This window comes from Bactrocera tryoni, chromosome 1 (genome assembly GCF_016617805.1).
Source record: "Bactrocera tryoni isolate S06 chromosome 1, CSIRO_BtryS06_freeze2, whole genome shotgun sequence".
In the NCBI taxonomy this organism is placed as follows: Eukaryota; Metazoa; Arthropoda; class Insecta; order Diptera; family Tephritidae; genus Bactrocera; species Bactrocera tryoni.
In genome coordinates, this window is record NC_052499.1 from 82,519,446 (window position 1) to 82,541,875 (window position 22,430).

General features: G+C 41.9%; 1 protein-coding gene across 5 annotated transcripts; it reads right to left on the minus strand.

The window, feature by feature from the left end:
• Positions 1-1,161: 1,161 nt before the first annotated feature.
• Positions 1,162-22,080, minus strand: LOC120777755 (baculoviral IAP repeat-containing protein 6). Of its 5 annotated transcripts, XM_040109275.1 has the most exons (42): positions 21,749-22,080; positions 20,924-21,237; positions 19,798-20,854; positions 18,962-19,744; positions 17,900-18,902; positions 17,610-17,842; positions 17,315-17,536; positions 16,859-17,032; positions 16,302-16,716; positions 15,974-16,234; positions 15,742-15,908; positions 15,439-15,671; positions 15,270-15,375; positions 14,540-14,662; positions 13,581-14,479; positions 13,171-13,404; positions 12,890-13,101; positions 12,548-12,831; positions 12,305-12,483; positions 12,009-12,242; positions 11,785-11,934; positions 11,612-11,726; positions 11,484-11,552; positions 10,991-11,421; positions 10,564-10,923; positions 10,224-10,491; positions 9,927-10,147; positions 9,586-9,703; positions 9,312-9,524; positions 9,055-9,236; positions 8,476-8,990; positions 7,959-8,407; positions 6,407-7,885; positions 5,216-5,518; positions 4,979-5,157; positions 4,485-4,917; positions 4,203-4,417; positions 3,937-4,131; positions 3,515-3,879; positions 2,951-3,437; positions 2,396-2,824; positions 1,162-2,328 (listed from the first exon to the last, which is right to left on the minus strand). In XM_040109275.1, exons 1-42 carry the CDS (start codon positions 21,933-21,935, stop codon positions 1,450-1,452), a joined length of 15,375 nt encoding a protein of 5,124 aa, XP_039965209.1. In that variant the 5' UTR covers positions 21,936-22,080; the 3' UTR covers positions 1,162-1,449. The 5 variants fall into 5 exon arrangements, with proteins under 5 accessions (XP_039965209.1, XP_039965191.1, XP_039965200.1 ...); XM_040109257.1 differs by having other exon boundaries at positions 13,581-14,662; XM_040109266.1 differs by having other exon boundaries at positions 5,216-5,485; positions 13,581-14,662; positions 21,749-21,935.
• Between the last annotated feature and the right edge of the window lie 350 nt (positions 22,081-22,430).

Below are 22,430 nucleotides of genomic sequence, written 5' to 3' on the forward strand. Positions count from 1 at the left end.
GTAGAAAAGAATTGCTCTCTGCTTTACAACTATGGATAATTTTTGAGTGCTCTGTTAAAAATAAATTATATTTTCTAGTTAAATCAATAATTAACGTCAATCAGCATAGGCTTGTCTCTGGTCGCTCCACTGTGTTAAATTTAGCGGTTTTTAGCGATAATTGCATGTCTGCCTTCTCCGCTAGATATCAAGTAAATTATGTTTACACAAATTTCTCTACAGCATTTGATAAAGTTTCACACAATATTCTTATTAAAAATTCACACAATATTCTCTTTAGGTTTTCACTCTCTTTTCTTGCAGTCGATTTGCACAATAGACAATTGTGTTCTTATTGTCGATTGAGTGTCATCCGATTCTTTCGGGAGTGCCACAAGGAAGCGTCTTATTTCATTTCCTGTTGTTTCTCTTTTGCTACATAAGTACATGCATATATGCAGATGACGCAATAATCAAAAACTCCGAAGATGTAATTAGCCTCCAATGTAATATTGATGTTATGTGAGGGGATCTAGCATCATATCGTCTAGTTACAATATTTGAAATTGCGTGATAAAATGTTTAACTGAAATCAAAGATTTTGGGCTAACAATTTAACAAAACAGTTTCTTTCAATAACCACATCAATTATATCACTTCCAAATCATTCTCTGTGCTTGGCTTTGCCTGTCGAAATGCTTCTAATTGTGATTGTATACATCTTTTGTTCGTTCTATCTTGGAGTATGCTCTGGAGACCATATTGACTATCGTCAATTAATAGGATTGATCTCATTTGTTGCTATTACATCTTAAGTCACTTGAAAATCGACAGTCCGTTCTCTGCCTCTCATTTGTTTTTAATGTAATTAAGGGAGGTATTGGCTGTCCGTCCCTATTTGTTAGGAAAAATTAATTTCAATATTCCTCAGCGTTGTCCCAGATTTGTTTCCCCATTTGATTGTAAAAAGAAGAAAACTGAATTTGCGGATTATGCTCCTCACAAGCGTGCTATGCGTGAGTTTAACTCGATTATCTGTTTCCGTCAATTGCGAATGATTTTATTGATGTAAACTTCGCTTCAATGTCCAAATTTTGGACCGTGAAAACTTGGAAAGGAGAGCGAGTCGAAAAGTCAGTGATTTTTGCCTTTGACAATAAAATATATTTAAGCATTGGGTGGTTGCGTTTCAATAAGATTTGAATACAGTTTATTTAAAGTAAAAGACACAATTCATTTGTTTGCAACAAATTGATAAAATCGTACAATTGTATATAAACAAAAGATTTCTGTTTTATTTGATTTTATAAAAATGATTTAATAAAATTAATAAGAGTAGAATTAATTGGATAACACACACACATACTTAAAATTGATTTGAAATAAAGCACATACAAGAGGCGTCGCTGCCACAACTACAAGTACGAACCATCCATCAACTGACTACCGTCATATATATATTTATCAAGTCTATTCCATGAAATCACCCAGATTGGAATTCTCAAATTGTGAGTCGTCAGCGTAAAAAAGCGATTGCACCAGATCAGCATTGTAGTTGTACTCGCTGGCATCGATCTGAATGTCCTCATCAGTATCTTCAACAGCAATTGGTGCTGTTGCCGCCTCAACGGTGCTCACCTTGGCGGTTACAGGAGCTGGAACTGGCGGTTGTGGTGGCATCACCATAGTCGCATCGTTCATACTATCGAAATCATTGCTAACCTCAACCGGCATACTCTGACGCAAAAGCGTTGTCAGTCCCAGGGTTGTAGCCGATGCAGATGGCGATATGCCCTCCGCGGTTTGGCTTGGAATACTCTGCCATTCGGCGTTGACCACTGAGGTGTTTGTTGGTGCCGGGATTTGTATAGCAACTGTATTGCTACTATTGCTACCACTACTGCTAGCCGGAGTCGGTGTGGTGGGGCTATCACTGCTACTATTCGCATTTACGTTCTTGTCTTCACTCTCTTGACGGCTGTTATCGGCCTTGCCGTTACCACCTGATTTAATACCGATCGCAGGGGCAAGTGTCGTGGACGCGGTTGTCGACGCTGTTGTTGTCGTTGCCTTGGTGTTGGTGACATTTGCAGCGCTGGTGGTTTCAGTCATTGCCGGCAGATTGACATTCGGATTGAACGGTGTGTCGAGATCTTCCAAGCCCTCTGGCACTTTAAGCTTGGCGAGCTCTTCGCGCAAATGACGATACTGGCGACGCAGGACCATCGAATTAAATGATATGGTGCGACTGTTGCGTTCACTGTATTGCGGTTTGCTTAGCTCCTCAATCCAATTCTCAATTTGCGCGCAGATCTCATTGCGTTTGAGCCAAAAGTGCGTATGGATCACCTGTAACAAGTCGAATATATTAAAACCAAGTAAAAAAAAAAAAGAAATAAAAATAATTTGTAGTTACATCTTTGAAGCAAGGACTGGGATTACGTATTTGTTCCAGCATCGCCCATCGAACGCACGCTTGGTATATGTTGCTGTTGTATTCGCGTGAAGAATGTGTGCCACTGGGCGTACCGCGGCTACGCTCAAAGCCAGGCTCATTGAAATACGGCTCCGGGACTAAAATTAACGACTGAATGGATACCAGTACTTGCAGGAAACTAGACGTTTGCGCATTCCATTTCTCTTCAGGTCGGCCGTGCCAGGTGTTGAGCACGGATAAGCAAACCTTGCCGTCATTATATAAATTGGGATTGAAACGCACCGAATGACGGCCCGTTGTTTCCAAATTTATCATCATCGGGAGGTTGGGATAATCGGGCGGGAAGAAGACGTCAAATTCAAAGCAACCATTCGCATATGGCGTGTCTGCTGGCCCAGTAATCAATACCTGTGGCAAAATGGAAATTCAATATAATATATTTGCCATATTTGGAAATTTCGAAAATGGTTGTGACTCTACTCAAAAAAGTACTTTTTGGCATTGAAGCACACTTATCTTCATTTTCGTACTCACTTTCATAATATCCAGTCTATCGGTATCACAGCGTACAAAGACGGAGCTACTGTAAGACAACGGTAAGCTGGTCGATAGCGTCACCGCCTCTTGCGCCAGACGCTTCACACGCGACGGGTGATAACGATCACCCGCCATGCGCACCATCTTCTCAAAATGATGCGAAATGACGAAACGAAAGCCGTTATTCTCCGCCTCCACAATCATCTCCGCAGTGTCGAATTGCAGCTTCTTCATCACCTCCAAATAGCGCTGCTCAATTGACTTACTCTGCGGTACGCGCTCAATGCTACCACAACCACTTCCGCCGGCCTCCCGATCCAGGCGCTGCTGATTGGCGAGCGCATCTGCATTAGTTGTCTTTTGCACCAAAACGGTCGTCTCTTGGATATCGGGTATAAGTAAAGCAAGCCCCTCGTCGTCACCATCATCAATGTTGACGGTCACCTGTTGCGTCTGGCCCTTTATGTTGGACTTCTTATTAACCCTACAAACAAACAAGTGAAAATGTTAAAAATTAACAGTTTGCTGAATGTTAGTGTTAAAATATAACGGAATATTTACTTTAGTCGTTTTGCGTATGTGTCGACACAGGTCTTCATATTTAAGAGCAGCTCAACAATCGCAGGCGAGCTTTCGCTTTTATTCGGCGACGGCTGCAGCAGTGAAACTAATTCTGGCGAGAGTGACAGTGCTCTCAGCAATTGTAAGATGGCGCGATATAGAGGAATGTGTCTGGTTATATCCAGTACGGAATCATTACGCAAGTAGGAACTTAATGCCGGAATGAGACACGACTGTTGGAGTAACACCAAAAATAATGATGGCAATTCACCGGTTACTTCAGTAATTTCATGATACGACATGATTTCATCCGACTGTAAAGCAGCGGGGATTTTGTCGCCGGGATTTATATAACTCGAGAGTACCTGGGAAAATCGGATATGTCAGCAATATTCCTAAGATTGTTCAACATTAATACGTACTTGCAATAAAACTGTTACATGCTCCTCTTCGCTCTTCTGCCGCAACAACGCCTGCTCCACATTCCACGACTGCGTCGTTGAGCCCGTACCAAATCCAGTGCCCTTTGCCCAGTACATATGCCCCTTATCATCGGATGTGCCCAAAGAGTCGTCAACATTATTACTTGACGACGTGCGAATGCCGCTGGTAGAAGACTGTTTTTGGATGAGAGGCAATAATTTCAGAAACAACAAATACTTAACAGCACTCAGCATATTTTATTTACCTCATTTTGTGGGCTGACGATTTGATAATTCTGCGATTGGTGAGTGAATACACCCAGACAATTCAAAACTAAATGCATTGCACCCACCTCGATGACCATACGTCGTAGTAGCATGCCATCATCGGTAGTCAGAGGTGAGTTGTCCAGCAGTTGGCGGAATACCTCAAACGGTAACGTTGGAAGCGAGGGTGCAACGGACAAGCTATAAATGTCATCTGAAACGAAAAAGTTAAAAACATAAATTTTTTACTTCCTTTACGACATACGACTAGTTTTACTTACTTCCTTCGCCGTCGCCAGTAACTCCGAGCACCAACCGCAACAGACATTGTGCACGCACCTTATCGCGCAGCAGCACATCTGAGTAAGGTGGCAAGCGCAGAAATAGACCAAAAGCTGCAAGGGAATGTTGCGGCACCGATGTGATTGTGGCATGTTTGGATGTAGGTTCGGTGATTGGATCCTCCAGATCTTCGTATATTTCATCATTTGGCTCGAGTTTGACCCAGTCAGTCATGGGTGGGCTCTTCTCCTTCTCCGGCAATGTGGTAGGCGTTTTGCGGCCGGCACTGTCCGGATATACTGTGGGCAAATACTGGGCGAGCAGCGACAAACCGCCGCGACTGGAGAAACGTTGCAATGGCGATGGCAGCGGCTCAATGTCAGAAGCCTTAAGCACAGAGTCCTCTTTCGTTTCGACTGGCTTGGAAGGTATCTAAAATGTTGGAAATGTGTAATAACTTTAAAAATAAAAATTTCGTCACAAAAGCGCTTACCAGATTCAGTGTGATGCAAGGGGTTGATAACGAATGGCCCTTGCTATGTAAGGCGGCAAGTATTTGCGATATAGTGGTATCGCTTGTGATCACAATTTCCGGACAATCTGGATGCACGAGTTGCGAGCAATTCGCAATAATGGAGCCAGGCGTCAAAAAGTCTTCAATACTGAAGAATTCTGCAAATTTTAAAAGTGTTAAACTTTTTGGTAAAACAATTAAATTTTTTTTAATTACTTGGAAAATTCGGAAACAGGTCTTTGTTTTCCTTGCTTGCCGCCACCTGATTTTTCACATCCTTAATGCGTTTGTCCTTCGCTGTGACCCCAGCTGCCACGCTCAAGAACTCCATGCCATTCTCCAAACCATTGAATTTGAACGGAATGCTATCATACACATCGTTTTTGGACTTCTCATTGTCGTGCTTAGCTCCAAGCTCGCCACTGTTGGTTGTTGCCAAGTTTATGGTGCCACTCATTGGGGCATTGTTCTCCCCTGGACGCGTTTCTGCTTGCATTGAGGAAAATAGAATACTGTAGACTACAACACGCAAACATGTGAATGGTGCGAAGTGTGGGTAACAAAAAATGCAACAAATAAAAGCGAAACACGAAAACAAAAAAATTAAAAATAAATGTATGAGTGACAGCTACAATGAGAAATCAACAAAATGAGTCAACTAACTAAGGTTTTATTTTAATTGATATAGTTTGAAAAAAAAACAACAACTACCGCTTGTAAAGTTAGTCACTGAATACCAAAATTCCCAGAATTTTGTTCTGGCATGTACTTTTCGAGTTATTGTTGTAACGGATACCTAATCCAAGTTAGGATGGTGAGGATTAGCTAAGCCGGTGTTGACGTCATCCAACGGAAGGTTGAAGAAACATACTATGTCGACAGGGTCGGACTAAAGGGTGTCAGATGAGTGGGGTTGATGGGGCATGCAAAGAGGTGGCCAGTGTCATGCGGCGACTCATTGCACGCGGGACATACATTGAATATGTCGGGATCTATCTAGAATCACTCTCGTTTCTCGCGGCAGCTCGAGCTCTTCGTATGCAATGGAAAGGGAGTCTGTGAAGGTGTTGATGGCTCCACTCTGAATGACGGTCTACTTCGTTCTGCCGTTCCCAGGACAGTCGGGTCTAGGTAACCGGAACGGACCTGGATTTCTTTTATCCGGTCAAGGACTGTCAACTCGGCAGAATTCTATTGCTAAAACAACAACAACATATTTCGGACACACAATGACGGAAGAAACAAAGTGCGGATGTTTTGGACTCAGCGGCCAAACTTACAAGGAAGTTCAATAGTATAATTAAAAACTAGCGTGTAATTGCTTATCTAAAGGGTTATGCAAATAAAAGCTTGTGAGTATGATATTAATGGAATTCGAGGAAGATTGAATTGAAGAGTCCGACTTACCAGAAACACAATTTTGTAGTATCTCCTGGCATTTTGTGTTCGCACTGACACCAAAGAGCAGATGGTGTGCATTAACACGCTTAGATGGATGATGATTAACCAAGGACATTGATACGCTGCTACTGGCAGCACTGTTCGCTGTCGCCGCCACAGACAAAGTCGAGGAATCGCGCTTCTGTAACGGCTGTTTGCTGCGAACCGACACCAGAATGCGTTCATTCTCCAACAGCAACTGGAGCACGATTTGTCGCGTGAAACCGGAGATGGTGGTTTTGCCACCCAGCGAACCCTGCATCGGCCGACGAATTACAGCGATCAGCAAAGTGGTTAGCGTATCTTGATTTTTCGGATGGCAAGCACTAACACGCGAGAAGAAGTTGATGGTGGCACGTTCCATGCGTATAAATGCCTGTTGCATCGGTTCCTCACCGGCATATTCCATGGGACGATAATTACATAGCAGCTCTAGCAACGGTTTCCAAAAGATGGCACCTTGCTGCGTGCCAAGCCAATCACGCATATGACCCTCGGCACAGCATTCAGAGAAGAAGTCTAACACCTTCGGTACGTGTGCACAATTAAGTAACGGCACGACAACCTCATTCATGGCTGTATTGCTCTCATCTACGCATTCTGCTTTATCAGCATCTGTTAGGCAGGCGCTTGAAGTGCTCGATAATTGTGCAGTCGCCGACGAACTTGATGTTGAAGCGCTACTATTTGTGGCGGCTGTCGCTGAGGTGCTCGCCGCCGATTGCGGCACGGACCGTTTCACCTCCGGCAACAAAGCGCTGCAATATTCATACAAGGCGTAGGCCAATAACTTTGGCAGACCCGAGTCCACCAACTGATAAACGGCAGATGGCGATTGACAGGCCATTGCTAATGTGCCCAAGTAGGCCGGCCGTTGTAATAATGTTGTTAAATTGGCTGCAGCAACGCTGGCGAACCATGCACTACCGCTTTGACCTTTGTTATCGTCGGTCAAACCGCCTCTTATGCCGCTATCGCGCGCGTTTGCTTGTGCGCCCACCGTCGCCACACTTGTACTTGAACCGCTGCTGGTATCCATTTCATTCGTTTGCTGCACCTTCACATTCAGTTTGGTGATCAGTTGGTTGAACAGTTCCGGCTTTATACAACACAGCGAGCATAGCAAGGAGTCAAAGGCCACTTTTAGCGGTTCCTCATTCTCCAATGTGTCTATCCAGTGCATACAGGCGTCAAAGAGATCGGTGGTGATTAGTTCTTGTAAATTCGGCACATGGTTTTCCGCATGCACTGACCACAGTATCGAAGCCACGCACTTAACAAAGCCGCTTTGTGGATTATTACAACGCAATGTGCGATTGCTGAAGTTTTGGCGCAGCTTTACGATCCACTCGAGGAGCACGTGTATCTTGTCCACCATGTAATCATCTCTGGTAGTGGCCAGCTCATAAAGTAGATTGCAGATGCTCTCATTTGAAAGCTTGTATGCTGAAAAGAAAAAAATTAGAGTGAAAAAGAAGTACAAGTATGAAAAGCGAAAATATATGTATGGGCAACTTACTTTGTGGCGCTGTGCCCCAGAGCAATATGCGTATTATGGATAGGCACAAGTTGCGATTGTAGGCACCCAGTTTCAATAAGACAGTGTGCAGATTTTCTAATGCGGCGTTTGGTATCATTGGCATAATGTTCATTAGTGAGCAGCAGGCCTCCAGAAAGCCTGGGAAGGCGGCCGAAGCGCCAATCACATCGGCAGCCAACTTTTCATCGTAAATAATTGCGGGCGCTTTAAAACAGCGCGCCAGTATGCGCATCCAGCCGACGCTCGTCTTAGCGAATGTGTCCTCATCGTTGTTTTGGTCGAAATTGAAGACACCACTACCGGCGACGCCGACACCAACACCGTTACTGCCACTAGCACCGCTGCCCAACGAGTTGGAATTGAATGCAAATATCGTATTGCCCAAAATGGCAATTTGTGAGAGACCGATGTTGGAGCTATCTTTCGGTCTGCAGCAGAGAAGAGAAAATTTGTATTAGAATTGGAAAAATTGTTACAAATAAACGCGCTGACACACCTATACAAGCGTAGTACGACACTGGTGGCGATTTCCGGCTTAGCCAACTTCAGACGTATGCAAGTCATACCGGTGGTAGTGAGCGGTGGGCCCACTGGAATCGGGCCCAAACCGTAATCACGTGATATCTCCAAAGCAACCGCAAACGGGCACGATGCCAATGTGGGGGCGTGTGGCTGCAGTTGTACCTCCTTCAACAGTATAGCTGTTGGCAGTGTAATGGTCAAATCGACGTGCGATTCGTTTGGATAAAACATATAGCTCCAAGCAGGTGTGCGTGGACGCCTGTGCGATGCCACCGGATTCATTATTAAGATGTCGGCTGAATGTGCGGTGTCATGCTCGGCGGATATGGTACAAAACGGCGCGAAATTTATAAGACCGTCCTGGAAATGGCGCTGACTCTGTGCAGCACTGGAGGATGAAGACGTCTTCTTTCCGTTGCCATTCACGCAAGCATGGGAATGCAGTTTGAGTTTAGTGTTTTTAGTCATATGTTGCATGATCAGCGAAATCTGAAAAAAGTTTAATTTATTAAAAATTGATAGTACAATGTAGTAGTAGTTGAGGCGCGCATACCAATCCCGGCTGCATGTTTATTAGAATCTTATTCAGTCGCACCAAATTTTGACAAATGATTTTGATGCCACCCAGCTGCGTGAATATTTGCACAGCCACAGATACCTCCAGCACTTTCGATATATACCACAAAAATGGCTCTGACAACTGCAAACGAGGCAAAGCGTTGCGCTGTATTGTACCTGTAAATGAAGAGCGCGGAAAACATTTAAAGATTTTACATTTGTAAACATTGTCACAAAGAGATAACTACTTACTGGTTTCTAAGTATTGGCAAATCGATGCCACAATGAGACGTGGATTCGATGCTTTGTCATACAGTGTAATGAGCAGATTGAAAACGGCATCGGCGGTGCTTTGTGGCTCGTCTAGCAAAAAGTTAGAGGACGAAGCCACTATGGTGAACGATGAGCTGGAGCAATGTGAGAGTGAACCCAACAAACGTTTCATTGTGGGGAAGTGGCGCAGTACTGTTGGGAATAGAGACAATATAAGCTACGAAATTATATGCTTTTAAATATTGATTCGCACCAGTATCGGCTATACAAGGTGTCTTCGGTCGGTGGCCTTCTATATTCAACTGCTCCGCCTTGGTTTCGTCAGTTTGGCTTTCATTTGATAATTCTTCCTCTTCTGGTATAGGCACCTCCTAAATATAACACAAAAATTTGAAAAAAGTACTTTTCGAAAAATTACATTTTGATCAAATATGACTCGGTCTGGTCCATTTAAACGGCGCGCGAAAAAAGAATTAAGACAACCGTCAATAAGGAATACTACTTTGTGTTTTAAATTGCAGCAATTGTGAAAATTGTGGTTTTTTTGTCAGTTCTGGTCAAATTTGATCAGTTTGTTTATTGACTTTGACTTACACTAGGCTGTCTAGGCAGTTCGGTCTCCGCCAGCGACGACGACAATTTCAATAAACTAATTATGAGCGAGTTATCAGAGAGCGTGGTATTCTGCTTGGTGCTCTCTGAGCCCAATACATTGGCAAAGAGATTGCTAAAAGTACTCGTGGCATTATTGCAATCAGTTGAGCGTTGACATTGTAACTTATCGCCATTAGATATATTGTTAAACACCAAGAACGCTGTAGAATAAATATGGAAAAAAAATAGTAAAATATCATACGTCTTCAAGCGACTTCTAGGGCCAAATAAACTTACAAACACTTTCGATAATGTTTAGCGCCACATTCAAGTCGGGTTTGTCAGTTGGTATTAAGAGTAAGTCCCGCACCAACTGGCTTTGAGCATCAATTGGGCCCTGCTGATTGGCGATGGCGCCACCTGGCTGCACCAACTGCAAAATGACATGCAATAGAGTGTCCTTCAGCTTGCGACGGTTCGAAACAACTGTCAGAGCACTGCTTTCGCTCTTCTTGTGCAGCCACATCAACAGCTCATGCAAGTTCTTGCAAATTGTTGGACCGGCCTATAAAACGTGACAACAAGACAAAAAATTATTTAAAACACACACATTTCAGGCTGCAAAATATAGACTTACACAACGGTTTGTAATGATCGACGAACTCATACCATAACCAGAGAAGAAACGTAAAAGCATCTTCTCGAAATTCTCATCGTTAACGATCACTTCATTGATGCGTGTCGAATCGGTGTCGTCATCGCCCAGCGCCTGTGAATTACACGCCAAAAACAAGCACTGGAAACCGAGACACCAAGTGCGCAGTTTAATGTCGTTATGCCACGCCAACGCGAGCAGCAGCCCTTGCACGGCATGCGCACCGAACGGTATCTTTGGTATGTCGCTCTGAGTGATGCCGGAATTGTAGGGTTTGTCAGACAATTCACCATTCAAAGTCAGCCACATTTGCAACACTTGCTCCAGGTGTACCCATGTATCCTGCGCAAAACAAAAACAATGTTCGTTTGAACAAAACTTTAAAGCATCTAATAACAGAGCTACTCACTTGCAAATGTAGGTGGGCAAAAATGCAATCAAACACATTTTTAAACATCTTATAAGTGTTTTCACCGCAACTGTACTCCGGACTAGACCAGATGTCCGTAATATACTCCGGCCAAACGGTCGCCTCCGGCGGAGTCGTAATGAACTCATTGGCCAATATTTGCGGCAAGGACGAATACATATCCAAAGAGGAGACCATTGTTAGGCGGCGCAGCTGAATTTCCACATTAATGTCGAGACCAACGTCCAGACGTGCGTCCATGGCACTGGATATTGATTTGCAGAAATAGTTGAATGTGTTCTTATTAATGGCATTGCTGTCCTTCTTGGTCACCGTTTTCGAACGTTCGATAATATCAATGTCGTTCAATATGTCATCCAATTCGGTGTCTTCGCATTCGATTAACGAAGGCAAGTAGGAATATTTGACGCCTAAACGGAAACAATATCATGAAATATTATTTGAAAAGATGTTTGAAATGACAGCTACGTACCATCAGAATACTGTATATCATTACCAACGGATTGTAGTTGCGAGTTTACAGCCTGTGACAAGTAATTTGCTGAAAAAAAACGCAATATGTATTTGTAAATCTCATATAATCTTAGTTGTGTTCCTTACAATAGTCAGAGAACAGATCTTTTGTTTCCTGAACACCCTCCATCGGTCGCACACCTTCCGTATTGGCGCACACATTGTCATTATCTTTGAATTGCTTATCAGCATCGAGTAGATCCTGCAACCAAACGTGAGAGTGTGTAAATAAATGACAAGCTCAAATTGTACTTTCTTACCTGTAGCAAACAGGTGATCGCATGCACAGCCCAGGGCTGTTGCTGATCATTCCACACCGCTTGCCGAATGAGTTGCTCCAATTGCGTGGTTGTAATTATTTTTGACAACTGCACTGCGGGACGGCATGCAGACACTAAGCGCGCAATGACCTGCAGACATAAAAGCACATAACAGTAATTAATGGTAGACGCATACACAATCAAATATCGCAGAGTCTACATACCTTGCATGTTAGGAGAAATTGATCCATATTGCAGGTAAAATCCATTTCCAGCAATAATGCGATCAAACCACGAATCACGATCAATATGTTATTCAAACGTATGGTCTTTAGTCCCTTGTCGAAGTTGTTTTCAGGTTCCTGGTTGGTTTCCTTGGTGGTCTTTGGCGTTATATTTGTCTTGTTGGTTTTGCTCGGTTTCGGTTTGCCTGTCATTTCCATGAAAATGCCTGGATGCTGTGAATAAATGCGGAAGCATGTTATATGTGCTTGCCCAACATAGACAAAATTTAGATTACCTCATTCTGAATCATGAAAATCTTTTTGCCCCAGTCCGTATACGGCTGCACGCTGTATTTGTTTTGTTGCACAATGCGTTTCTTGAAGCAACGCAACTGTTTGCCAGACGTATTTGTGGTTTGTGAGCGAGTTTTGGTGAAATCGGTTTCACAGCTCATGAAGTCCCATCGACTCGAAGCTAATTGGCATACAGCGTAGCATATTATAGAGTTAAACGAATTTATAAAATTATTAATACATACATTTATCTTTGCGTTCATTACTGTCATCCAAGCACACCGATAAAAATAGCAATAGCCACGTGATCAGCTGCAGATCCGATTTCGACCACAGGCCACCAGAGCTAGCACCGCCGCTGTCATCTGTGTCATCAATACGCGTGGCCGTCGCTTGGCTCTCTTGATATCTGGGCGAAATCGGTGCCAAAAGCTTGGCCAATGTCTTCAATACTGCGTCGATGACTATCGAACGGCAAGTGCCCATTGCGATGCTACGTCTTCCCAAGTAGGTCAGCAAGAAGAAAATGCTGCAACAAAAAATCATTGTACAGCACTAATACACTATCTAACGCTAATATTGTTTACCGGTCTTGTGGAAAGATTTTACTGTTCTGCGAAGAAAACAAATTGCAGAAGATGTCCGCCAAGAAATCACCCCACCAACTCTGGAAGCAGCACATGCGCACCAGCAGCGAACATGTGGCCAGCTGGATGTGTGCATCGCCATATACCACCAACGAATTGAACAGCATATTGGCCACATCCATTGTGAACAGCTGGTGGACTGGCAAAATATTCTGTGGGTAAAAAATATATGATTAGCAAAGTTTCATACTATTTTGAAATCGAAAAACAATAAACTGTACCTTTATACCATATTCAATGGAAAAATGCAGCAAAATCTCCACTAGACTTTGGCCCAGAACACGAAGTTTGTCACGTGATGCCAACTGCAAGACATTTCGTAAATTCGCATTTTCCAATGAGCCGGCGGCAGCTTGAGCCGCAACAGCACCGAAGGGCACTGGGTGTAGCGAGTTCTCCAAACGTCCAATGACATTGCGTATAATATTGATTTGATGTTGCAATAGAATGCATTCCTAAAAAGTGCAACGAAAATTAATGTAACAGCGAAATAGATGAGTCAGGTCTTAGTAACCGGAACGGACCCAGATTACGTTAACTCGGCACTATTCCTCAAAATTTCTTGCGGAATATGTTCTGCCGCTACAACAACAACAACATGCATTGCACGATTAAAATGTTTGAGACTCACCTCATATATGGTGACTACTTTACTGTTGTCCACGGTGTTAGCGTCCTCTTCGCGTTGCTTGTGGATGAATGCTTGCATATGAGCCACATTTGACATCTCGCAGTTGAGAATGGGTGTCAGCAACTCGATTAACTTACAACTAGCCAAACTATAACGGCAATGCACATCCTCGTACAGCGACGTCAGCGCCTTTATCTGTGCTTGTATATTTTGTGCGGGTTGCTTCATGAAACGCAGCAGCGAATCGCCGTAGCCGTCGTGTTCCAAAACAACGGCGTGTCCATAAAACGAACCAATTGGAATTTTGCATTTCGTAGCCGACATACCGATGCGTCCAATTATGGTGATTTTCATGTAGCGACAAATCGGTGGTGGTTGCAGATCGCTGAGGACCAAGGTTTTCGTGCTGATGTCAGAGGCGACCACTAAGCGCACGCTGTCGGCTTCCTCATCAAAGCACCAAATGTCTATGTGCAGTGATGCCAGCTCGTCGCATGCGGGTATAACCAAATCGGTGAGTAAAATGGGTGAGCCGAAGTCCAAGACCACAAAACGACGTGCGCCGGAATGCATACGATCAATAACGACCATTTGTTTTGGCGGTGGCGCCAGCAGCTTATGCCAAGCAAAGACATTTGTTGCATTGGCATTCGAGTTATCATTGCCAATGGCCGGCGCTTCGGCATTAGCTGTTAAAGTTTTGTCTTTGTGCTGCGTTTGCTTTTTCGGCTGTTGCTGTTCGGCTACAGATGGCGTTTGCGGCGACGAATATTCTGTGTTGTTAAGATGCTGTAGCTGTTGTTGTAATTGTTCTTCTTGTTGCGTAGCTTCGTAGATGATTTGTGTAGCCATTGTTATAGCCTTAGCGCTGGCTTCGTTAATTTTCGGATCGGAATTGGCTAGAAGACTTGGATTTGAGAGCATTGTATCGTTATTGGCATAGTTGCTGTTGTTATTACCAGCTGAAGTGGCTTGCAAGTTCTCATCGCAATACTCAATGTACTTGCAAATGGCTTTGAATTTTGGCAAAAGCGGCATACACTTTTTGATTTTGTCATCGATGATGCTGGCTGGATTGAAATCTACGAAGGAGGAAAGAAATAAAATTAAAATTGTAGTCGCTTGATGCTTTAGACAGTAGCTCAAGGTACGTAAACAAAGACTTTTTCTTTATAATTGAAGGTGAGAAGTATAAATTCGATTTATGTAATTTTGTAAGGAAACTACGAAAATTACAAATTCGTAATACAAATACTTTAAATCTTGGCTTATATCTTTTTCTTTTGATACTGCAGTACTTTTATACTGAACAGGGTATACAAAGTTTGCAACAAAGTCTTCATATGATGAGCGTGACGAGCTGAGTCATGATTTAGCTATGGTAGGTCGCTCAATTTTTAAGATATAGATCTTAAATTTTGTGTATGTCCGTTTCTCCTTAAAAAAAATTTCATTTGTACTAAAAAACCGACTCATTTGTCGGAACCACCGATATCGAACCAGTATAGGGTGAAGAGATTTTTGCTCAAGACAAGGCTATAAACCCCGAACATATTGTTCGCATCGGAACTATTATAGCATATAGCTGCTTTAAACGATCGACCAAAATTAAGTTCTTGTATGAAAAATACTTTTACATATAAAGCGCTTTATAGCTTCGGTGCAAACGGTTTTCTTTAATGAACTTACTACATATTCCGTTTGGCTTCAGCACTTCTGCGACTACATCATTTTCGGATTTCTTAGCGTTGACTATCTTCATATGTTTATCCACATTATATACCAAATCATTGACCTAAAAAATACCAAACAAACATTAGCTTTACATTCCATATGTTATCAAGCGCATTTTGCCTACATTGTAGCTTTCTTGTTCTTTGGGCATGTCTACCATCGGTGCGACAATCAATTCCTCCATATTGATATTGGATGCGCTGCTTGCAGACACCGTGTCCATATTATCGATACGCGTTGCCTCCGACGTCGATGCGCATGTGTAGTGTAATTGCTCAACCTCCAATAAGCCGCGCAGCTGATTGCTAACACTCTTGCATTTGATCAAATGCGGAAACGTACGAAAATCCACACCATCTACGTATATACATTAAACACAATTTAAGGCACAAATTCAATATATACATATATCTTCCGACGCACTTACCAATAGAGCAAAGCTTTTTAATATCTAAACCGGCGGCTTGCATTAGACCTGCATTCGAACGAATCATATTCATTAGCGACGAGGGCAGTACAACGTTACTTTTATTTACATTTGGCAAGTCGTAATCGAATATTTCAGGCTCGAAGGGAAAGCCGTAGAGACCAAATCTGTTTTAAGAAAAATCAAAAAAAAAATTAAAAAACGGCATAGCAGTTTTTAAGCATTTCTATACCTTGTACTGAGCAAAGAGCAGTAGGGATCCCAACGCACATCGATTTCCTTTGCAATTTCAGTCAGTAATTTAACACACAACTCCGAAATACCGTTGTGTGATTCTAGTGTCGAAGTGGCACAAGCGAGCATGGCATACCAACGCACAACGCTCGCGAACTTGGCGCGCGGCAACTCGTTGAATGTATTCGCTACGGCGTCCTTTATGGCAACGTCGAGGGTGGAATGTGACTGCACCTCAACAGGCAGACTGCATATGCCGCTGAAAGGTACAAACGTTCATTACATAACTTTTTTGTTCAACTGAATTTGTGCGTCGGCTAACTTACTCGGTTAATATTAGTATCAATTTGACGCATTTGTGTGCCATTGTGCGATTGCTGTGTATGATGCAGTTGCGCAGCATATTTTCCAGATACTTTTCCGACAGGCAGATACATTCGAATTGTTGAGCCATTAAGTCTGTGTTTGTAGAAGCTGTATTTTTATTAATTTGCCCCTTGATCCGTTCGGATTTTGGTGAGCGGAAACGGTTTAAGCGTATAAAGCATATCCATGTAAGGATATCCAAAGCTAGATTCTTCTCCAGCGTTGCTGAATTGGAATTGCTCACAATTTTGAACAGATTCTCAAGCAGAATATTACTCTCGAGCATTGCTATTCTCTGCAAACGCTCATTGGGAATGCGATTTTGACTTTTCACACCGCGAACATTGATGGAAATCTCATGCAACCAATCACAACCTGCAAAAAATTTGAGACTTAAGTTAAATAATTTTTATATATACTTTATGCTAGTATTACAATAGAAGAGTTAGCATACTAATAGTTAGAAATAAAGCTTTGCATATCCCATTCTATCTATACAGAACTAATAATTGCATACCAATGTAAAAATCAAAACGTGACTTTGATGAGCTTGACGGAAACGAACTGGTATTGGTGTTGGTGGCGGATGCATTTGAGCTTGCGGTATTATTTGTCATAAAGTTATGTGCTGTGCTTCCGGCAAATGATGATGATAACGGTAAACGCATTATTGCACCTTTACGTACAGGCACTGTATTCGTTTCAACGAATTTGCAAGCGTGTATTACAGCGATGGGCGTGATGCAGGAAGATGGACAAGTGAAGCAATGTGCGATGACATCGGATGATAGTGAGAGCATGTCACGTTATTGATTTAATGAGAGTTAATGATATGATGGAGGCATGAATTAGTAAAGAAATATGAAAAAAAAAATAAAAATCGAAATTGTTAGACAGCAATTCTACAGGATACAACTGATTTATCTATAAAAAAAAAAAATTAAAAAAACTTTACATGTAGCTATCTACTTGCCTCGCGTCTTGCTTTGGCCTTCCTTTGCTGGATCTGACATGGTTTTAATGTGTAACAGAAAGTTGCGCGTGCGCGTCTTAAACAGTTTCGGTGATGTCAGTGTAACTGTGCCGCCTTGGTCGCATAGATCAATGCACGAGGACAACTCAATTGGGCCCGCAAGTATTTCAGCATTATGTGTTTGTAGATATTCTTCACTCAGGACAGGATTCTCATTGTTGCCTAATAATAAATTAGGCACAAATAAGTTGTCAGTGATAAAATATATTAAATGCTGGTATTTAATGCCGCTTACCATCATAACTGTTAAAAGTCAAATCTATGTTGTCATCCATAGCGGATTGCTTATAATTGAGGTGCGGACCTTTCATGCGATAGCCGAATCCGCTGGTATTCTGTTTTAGTAATGTGACTTGAATTGCGGCCGGATTATGGCACTGCTGATATAGTGAGAACTTCAAATCAATATGTCCTAAGTTAACCGGTTGCACGAGGTTAAGTTCAATAATGTGCTCATCCCAAGTGGTGCTGAAGGAGAAAAAAATTTAAATATTTACAATTTCTAAAATTTTGAGCTCAACTCACGCATCGTTATGTAAGCGCCACGTTTTCGTGAATTGCGTGTCGTCACCATGGCGCAAATGTTGTGGCTGCTTTCGCTGTTTCTGCGCCTGCACTAGATCATTCCAGCAACTCGGCACTTCGGCAGTATATAAGGCCAGCACATCGTCGAACTGTGTGAGTTCGTAGAGAGTTCGTAAATCATCAAGCGAAAGTTCGCTAGTTTTGTATGCCAGCAAATTGGAAGAGGACGCCGCATTAATAGAAGACGTTGAGGGTGATGGCGACGATTGTGACAAACTATTATTATTTAGTCCACCATTTAAGCCAGAACTACTGCTCGAACCTTGGCCGCTGCAATCTATTTTAATATTACTGGCAGTCAATAACGATTCAATGCCAAAATATTGGTTGTCTTCTGTTAAGTGCTCAACTCCGGTTGATACTGAACTCGTTGATGTGTATACAGTTGGCGCCACGTTTCTGCTTAAGCCATCTGGAACAGTCACGGATGCTTTGGACAATGCAATATTGCTATTTCCCGCGTCAGTATTAGGGAAATCATTTTCGCTTTGTCTTTGGGGGTACGTTGATGCCAATGTTGCTTTGCAGTCGTCTTCCATTTCGAGCATTTCGTCACCAGACTCATTCTCTGCGTCATTTAAGGAGTAAAATATTAGCGACCCACTACGTGTGCAGCCACATAGACGATCCAGGCTACGACAATATGCAACCGAAACGAAATGTTCGCCTTCCTCCTCAACAACTGTTATAGGTTGAAAGTCCGTTAGGGAGTAAATTTCCATGCTACCGTCAGCACATACGACACAAAGCGCACCCGAATCTGTGTTGAAGCTATTTTGATCATCATCTGAAGATTGAAAACTTGGCAAAATACACAATTGTTGAGGACACTTTGTTCGACTGAAAGTGACGGCCAAAGTATATTCATTTGAAATGGTCGAATCTGCATAGTCGAAAAGTAGAAGTTGAGCAGCTACCGCTTCCGAATTGAAATCCGCATGATCTGAAAAAATTACATATAAAAACAACAAATCAATTTACTTCAATATAATTCCAGCAAACCTTCCATTCGTTCATCGTCTAAATCCATGTCCACTGTTGCCATAATTATCTTACTTGACGTTTCGTTAGGCGCTTTTGTTTTTACTAATTTCACCAGCAGCTGATTGCATTTGCCATTTACCGGCAAAATCTCACCGATTTCGATGATTTCGCGACGGCCATTAGTGGCGCCTCCTCCAGCACCACTGCACGCTTCGCCGTCCGACACCAGCGCATTCATTCTTCGCACACTTGTACAACTTTCAACTACACAATCAATATCTTCGCTCACAGTTAGCTTTTGAACAATTGTACTACCATTGCTATTGTTGTTGTTACTACTTTTGTGTCCATTGTTATTATTGGTATTATTTTGCTGTGCTGCTAGTGTAGCAGCCAATAACTTCTCTTTGAAATAGCTTGGATCCATTTCAATTTCATTGGCATTCAAAGATACATCACTGCCGACTCCTACTCCGACACCGATTTCATTACCGCTTCCCGCATCATGACTTTTTTCCAAAAATTGTGAAATTATATAGCTTTGTGATAAGTCCATTTTCATAAGTTCATCCTCCAATAAATCGTTAAAATCTGCTTTGAGACTCTCAACCTTATCGCCAACAACACAATCACCTTTCTTCAAAGCAATTAACTCCGATACAAATCCGTTGCTGTCGAAGCCATCTGCATATTTTTCGAAATCCGAAGAAAGCGATTTGTTATCATCGTCTCGCTGATCGTATTTGTCACTCAGCTTCTCGCTGTTGGTGCCATCGCCACCACCTCCACCATTATCAGCGACTAGTGAAAGTAATTTTTGATTATTTTAGTAAATTTATACAATTTTTTCTTACCTCCAATCAATTGCGACTTCTGGTTTGTGCCAACATTGCCGTTGCTATTAATGCTAGTCTTCCCGCTTCCAGATCCAGTACCAGTGTTACTATTTCCAGTATTTTCTTGAACACGATCACTCTCAACAATATTTAGCACCACCATGCGAAGTAAATATTCGCCGGTGTTTTGTCGGATGCTCATACCCAATACGATTTTGGAGCCAACCACACCTGCGCGTAGAGTAGACGTGGAGGAACATTGTACTATGCCACTGGCGGTCACATTACCACCTGCAACCCCACCGCAACCTGCACTCCCCCCTCCGCCTGTTTGATTTGCAGTCATTGCATTAATTTTGCACTGCGCACGGGCATTTGGCAAAACACATATTGCGGTCACACGTGCCCACTTATACCCTTCATCACAGATATCCTTCATTAAACTAGCAATATTGAAGGAATGCATCTTCTTCAGATGTCGCTCGATACTCCAAATAGTAATCTCCCCAGTCTGCGTGCAACTTGTGCATAATACGTTGGCATAATCGCTGTTTGAGATGACATCGAAACCAAGTCCCGGTGCAGACACAGCAGGATTGGTTGCGTATGTCACAGATAATGGAACATTTTGTGTGTACTCGCCCTTGACGAACGGACACATCGGAGAATGGCGTTCATGTTCACTCCACGGTTCGTCGGTTTTCTCCCAACAAACTAAGCAAACGCTGCAGGTGAAGCACATGGCACGATCCTCGCCAGATGATGATGGCTGGTGATAAAAGCCGGCTTGTGCCATTTGATCGGGTAAAGCCCACTTGTAGTCCATATGTGGCCATTTTTCAAATGTTTGTCTGCGTACAGCTTCAGAATGCATTAGCACACGCTGAAAGTTACTTCCATGCCAACTTAAATCCGGTATTCGAGATCCGGAAAGTAGATCAGTTAGTCGTTCATTTATAGCCGAAGCTATTGCCAAGGCGGGAATGTGACGCTCTAATCGCTTCAACATAATAACTACATTATTTGCAACCAATTTTAAGCTTGAATACGATACTTCCAAACAAATTGTGTTCCACTGAAAAAATATTTCAATCAGTTTATTTAAACTAAAATTAATCAAAACTATCTATGTTTCTCGCCTTACCCTCTGAGCTTTGATACCCTTCTTAGCATTTGCTTGTGCATTTTTTATCTTTTCCAATAGTTCATTACTGACGTCACTAGGGCATTCCAAGCCTTCTTGTTCGAGATCTTTGAGACACGTCTGAAAAATTATCGCTTCTGATAGAAGCAATTCTAATTTGATAAGATCATCATTTTGCAAAATAGGTGGTTGAAGAATTGTATCCAATAGCAAAACACCATTGTAGTCACCGCGAAAACCTAAATTCTGTCCGTCCCAAAGGAGTATCTTCTCCTGTAGGGGAAGGTATTTTCCTCGTACGTTTCCATCGATGGCTGCAAAAGATAAATGCAGTTACTTGTAAAATTACAATCAAAAATTATAAAAAAAAACTTTAAAAATATCAAATAATGATGAACGATATACATATACTTATGTATATATATGTATTTATAAAAGAATTAATTATATTTCTATGTTTTTTTATTAATTTCTAAAGTGTGTTCAATATTTATAGGAACGTACATTCCGTTAATAGTAATCATAAACAATCATTTTATTGAACTTCTAACGGATAACGGATAATCAGAAACAAAACCTTAATTTGAGTCGTTATTGCAGCAGCTGTCGAAATGACTTCAAAACGGAAAAGTCCCTCCCCATTATAACTGCGCACTAACACTGCGGCATGTTTTTATTCGTATGCAATATTTAGCCCCTGCCCTTCTCTACTTTTATTTTACTTCTATTCAGGTAACAACAGCACCTTCAGACATCTCCAGACACAAATTCAATATCACTTTCCTGCGCTACTAAGTGAACAAATTTACCCATTGTTATGCTTACCATTTCCGCCTAAATTATAAGTCTGTAAAATAACTCCTGAATGTACATCGAGAATTTTCACTTGATTACTGGAGTCGAAGACGAGAATTACATTCAAGTGTGGATGGTAGGCGATATTACGCGATTCCTCGACATTACCCACGTCCAAATAACCATCCTGTTTTAATACACGTTGCTCCGCGGCCATAATTTCATCGAATATATATTCCCGATTGCGGATACTCTCGATTTTGACAACAATTTCACAAGTTTTAGAAACTTTTCCTGTTGAAAATTACTTTTTTACAATATTTTCTCGTTTTCTGCACTTCGTCGTCTTTTCTCATTAATTTCCGCCATCGAGTGAAAAACGAGAACGAGGAACTGTCATCGTGTGAAAAATAAATTAATTCAAAGTTGCCAAGTTTATTTACTTTTCATAAGCACACAAATCATTTATAAAAAAGTAAATATTCCATCCAATTTTCTGATTACTCATTTCATATATGTAGTTCTGATTATTCAATTAATAATATAGCTAATAAGTGTGCTGTTTTTTTCAATTGTTATTTAAGATATGGATTTCCAATAATTCGAAACTTTGTTCTATACACAAACAGATCAAGTCATGCCGGCAACTAGAAGTGCATCTGCCCTTGATAAAACAGTAAAAACAGCTGTTTTCGTTCTACGAACAAATATA

Coding starts and splice junctions, on each gene's coding strand:
- LOC120777755 (XM_040109257.1), bottom strand. CDS start 21,935: ATGGCCGCGGAGCAACGTGTATTAAAACAGGATGGTTATTTGGACGTG. Junction 17,843..17,899: donor TGGCGCTTACATAACGATGC/GTGAGTTGAGCT, acceptor TTTCTCCTTCAG/CACCACTTGGGATGAGCACA. Junction 16,717..16,858: donor ACGTTTTGATTTTTACATTG/GTATGCAATTAT, acceptor AATTTTTTGCAG/GTTGTGATTGGTTGCATGAG.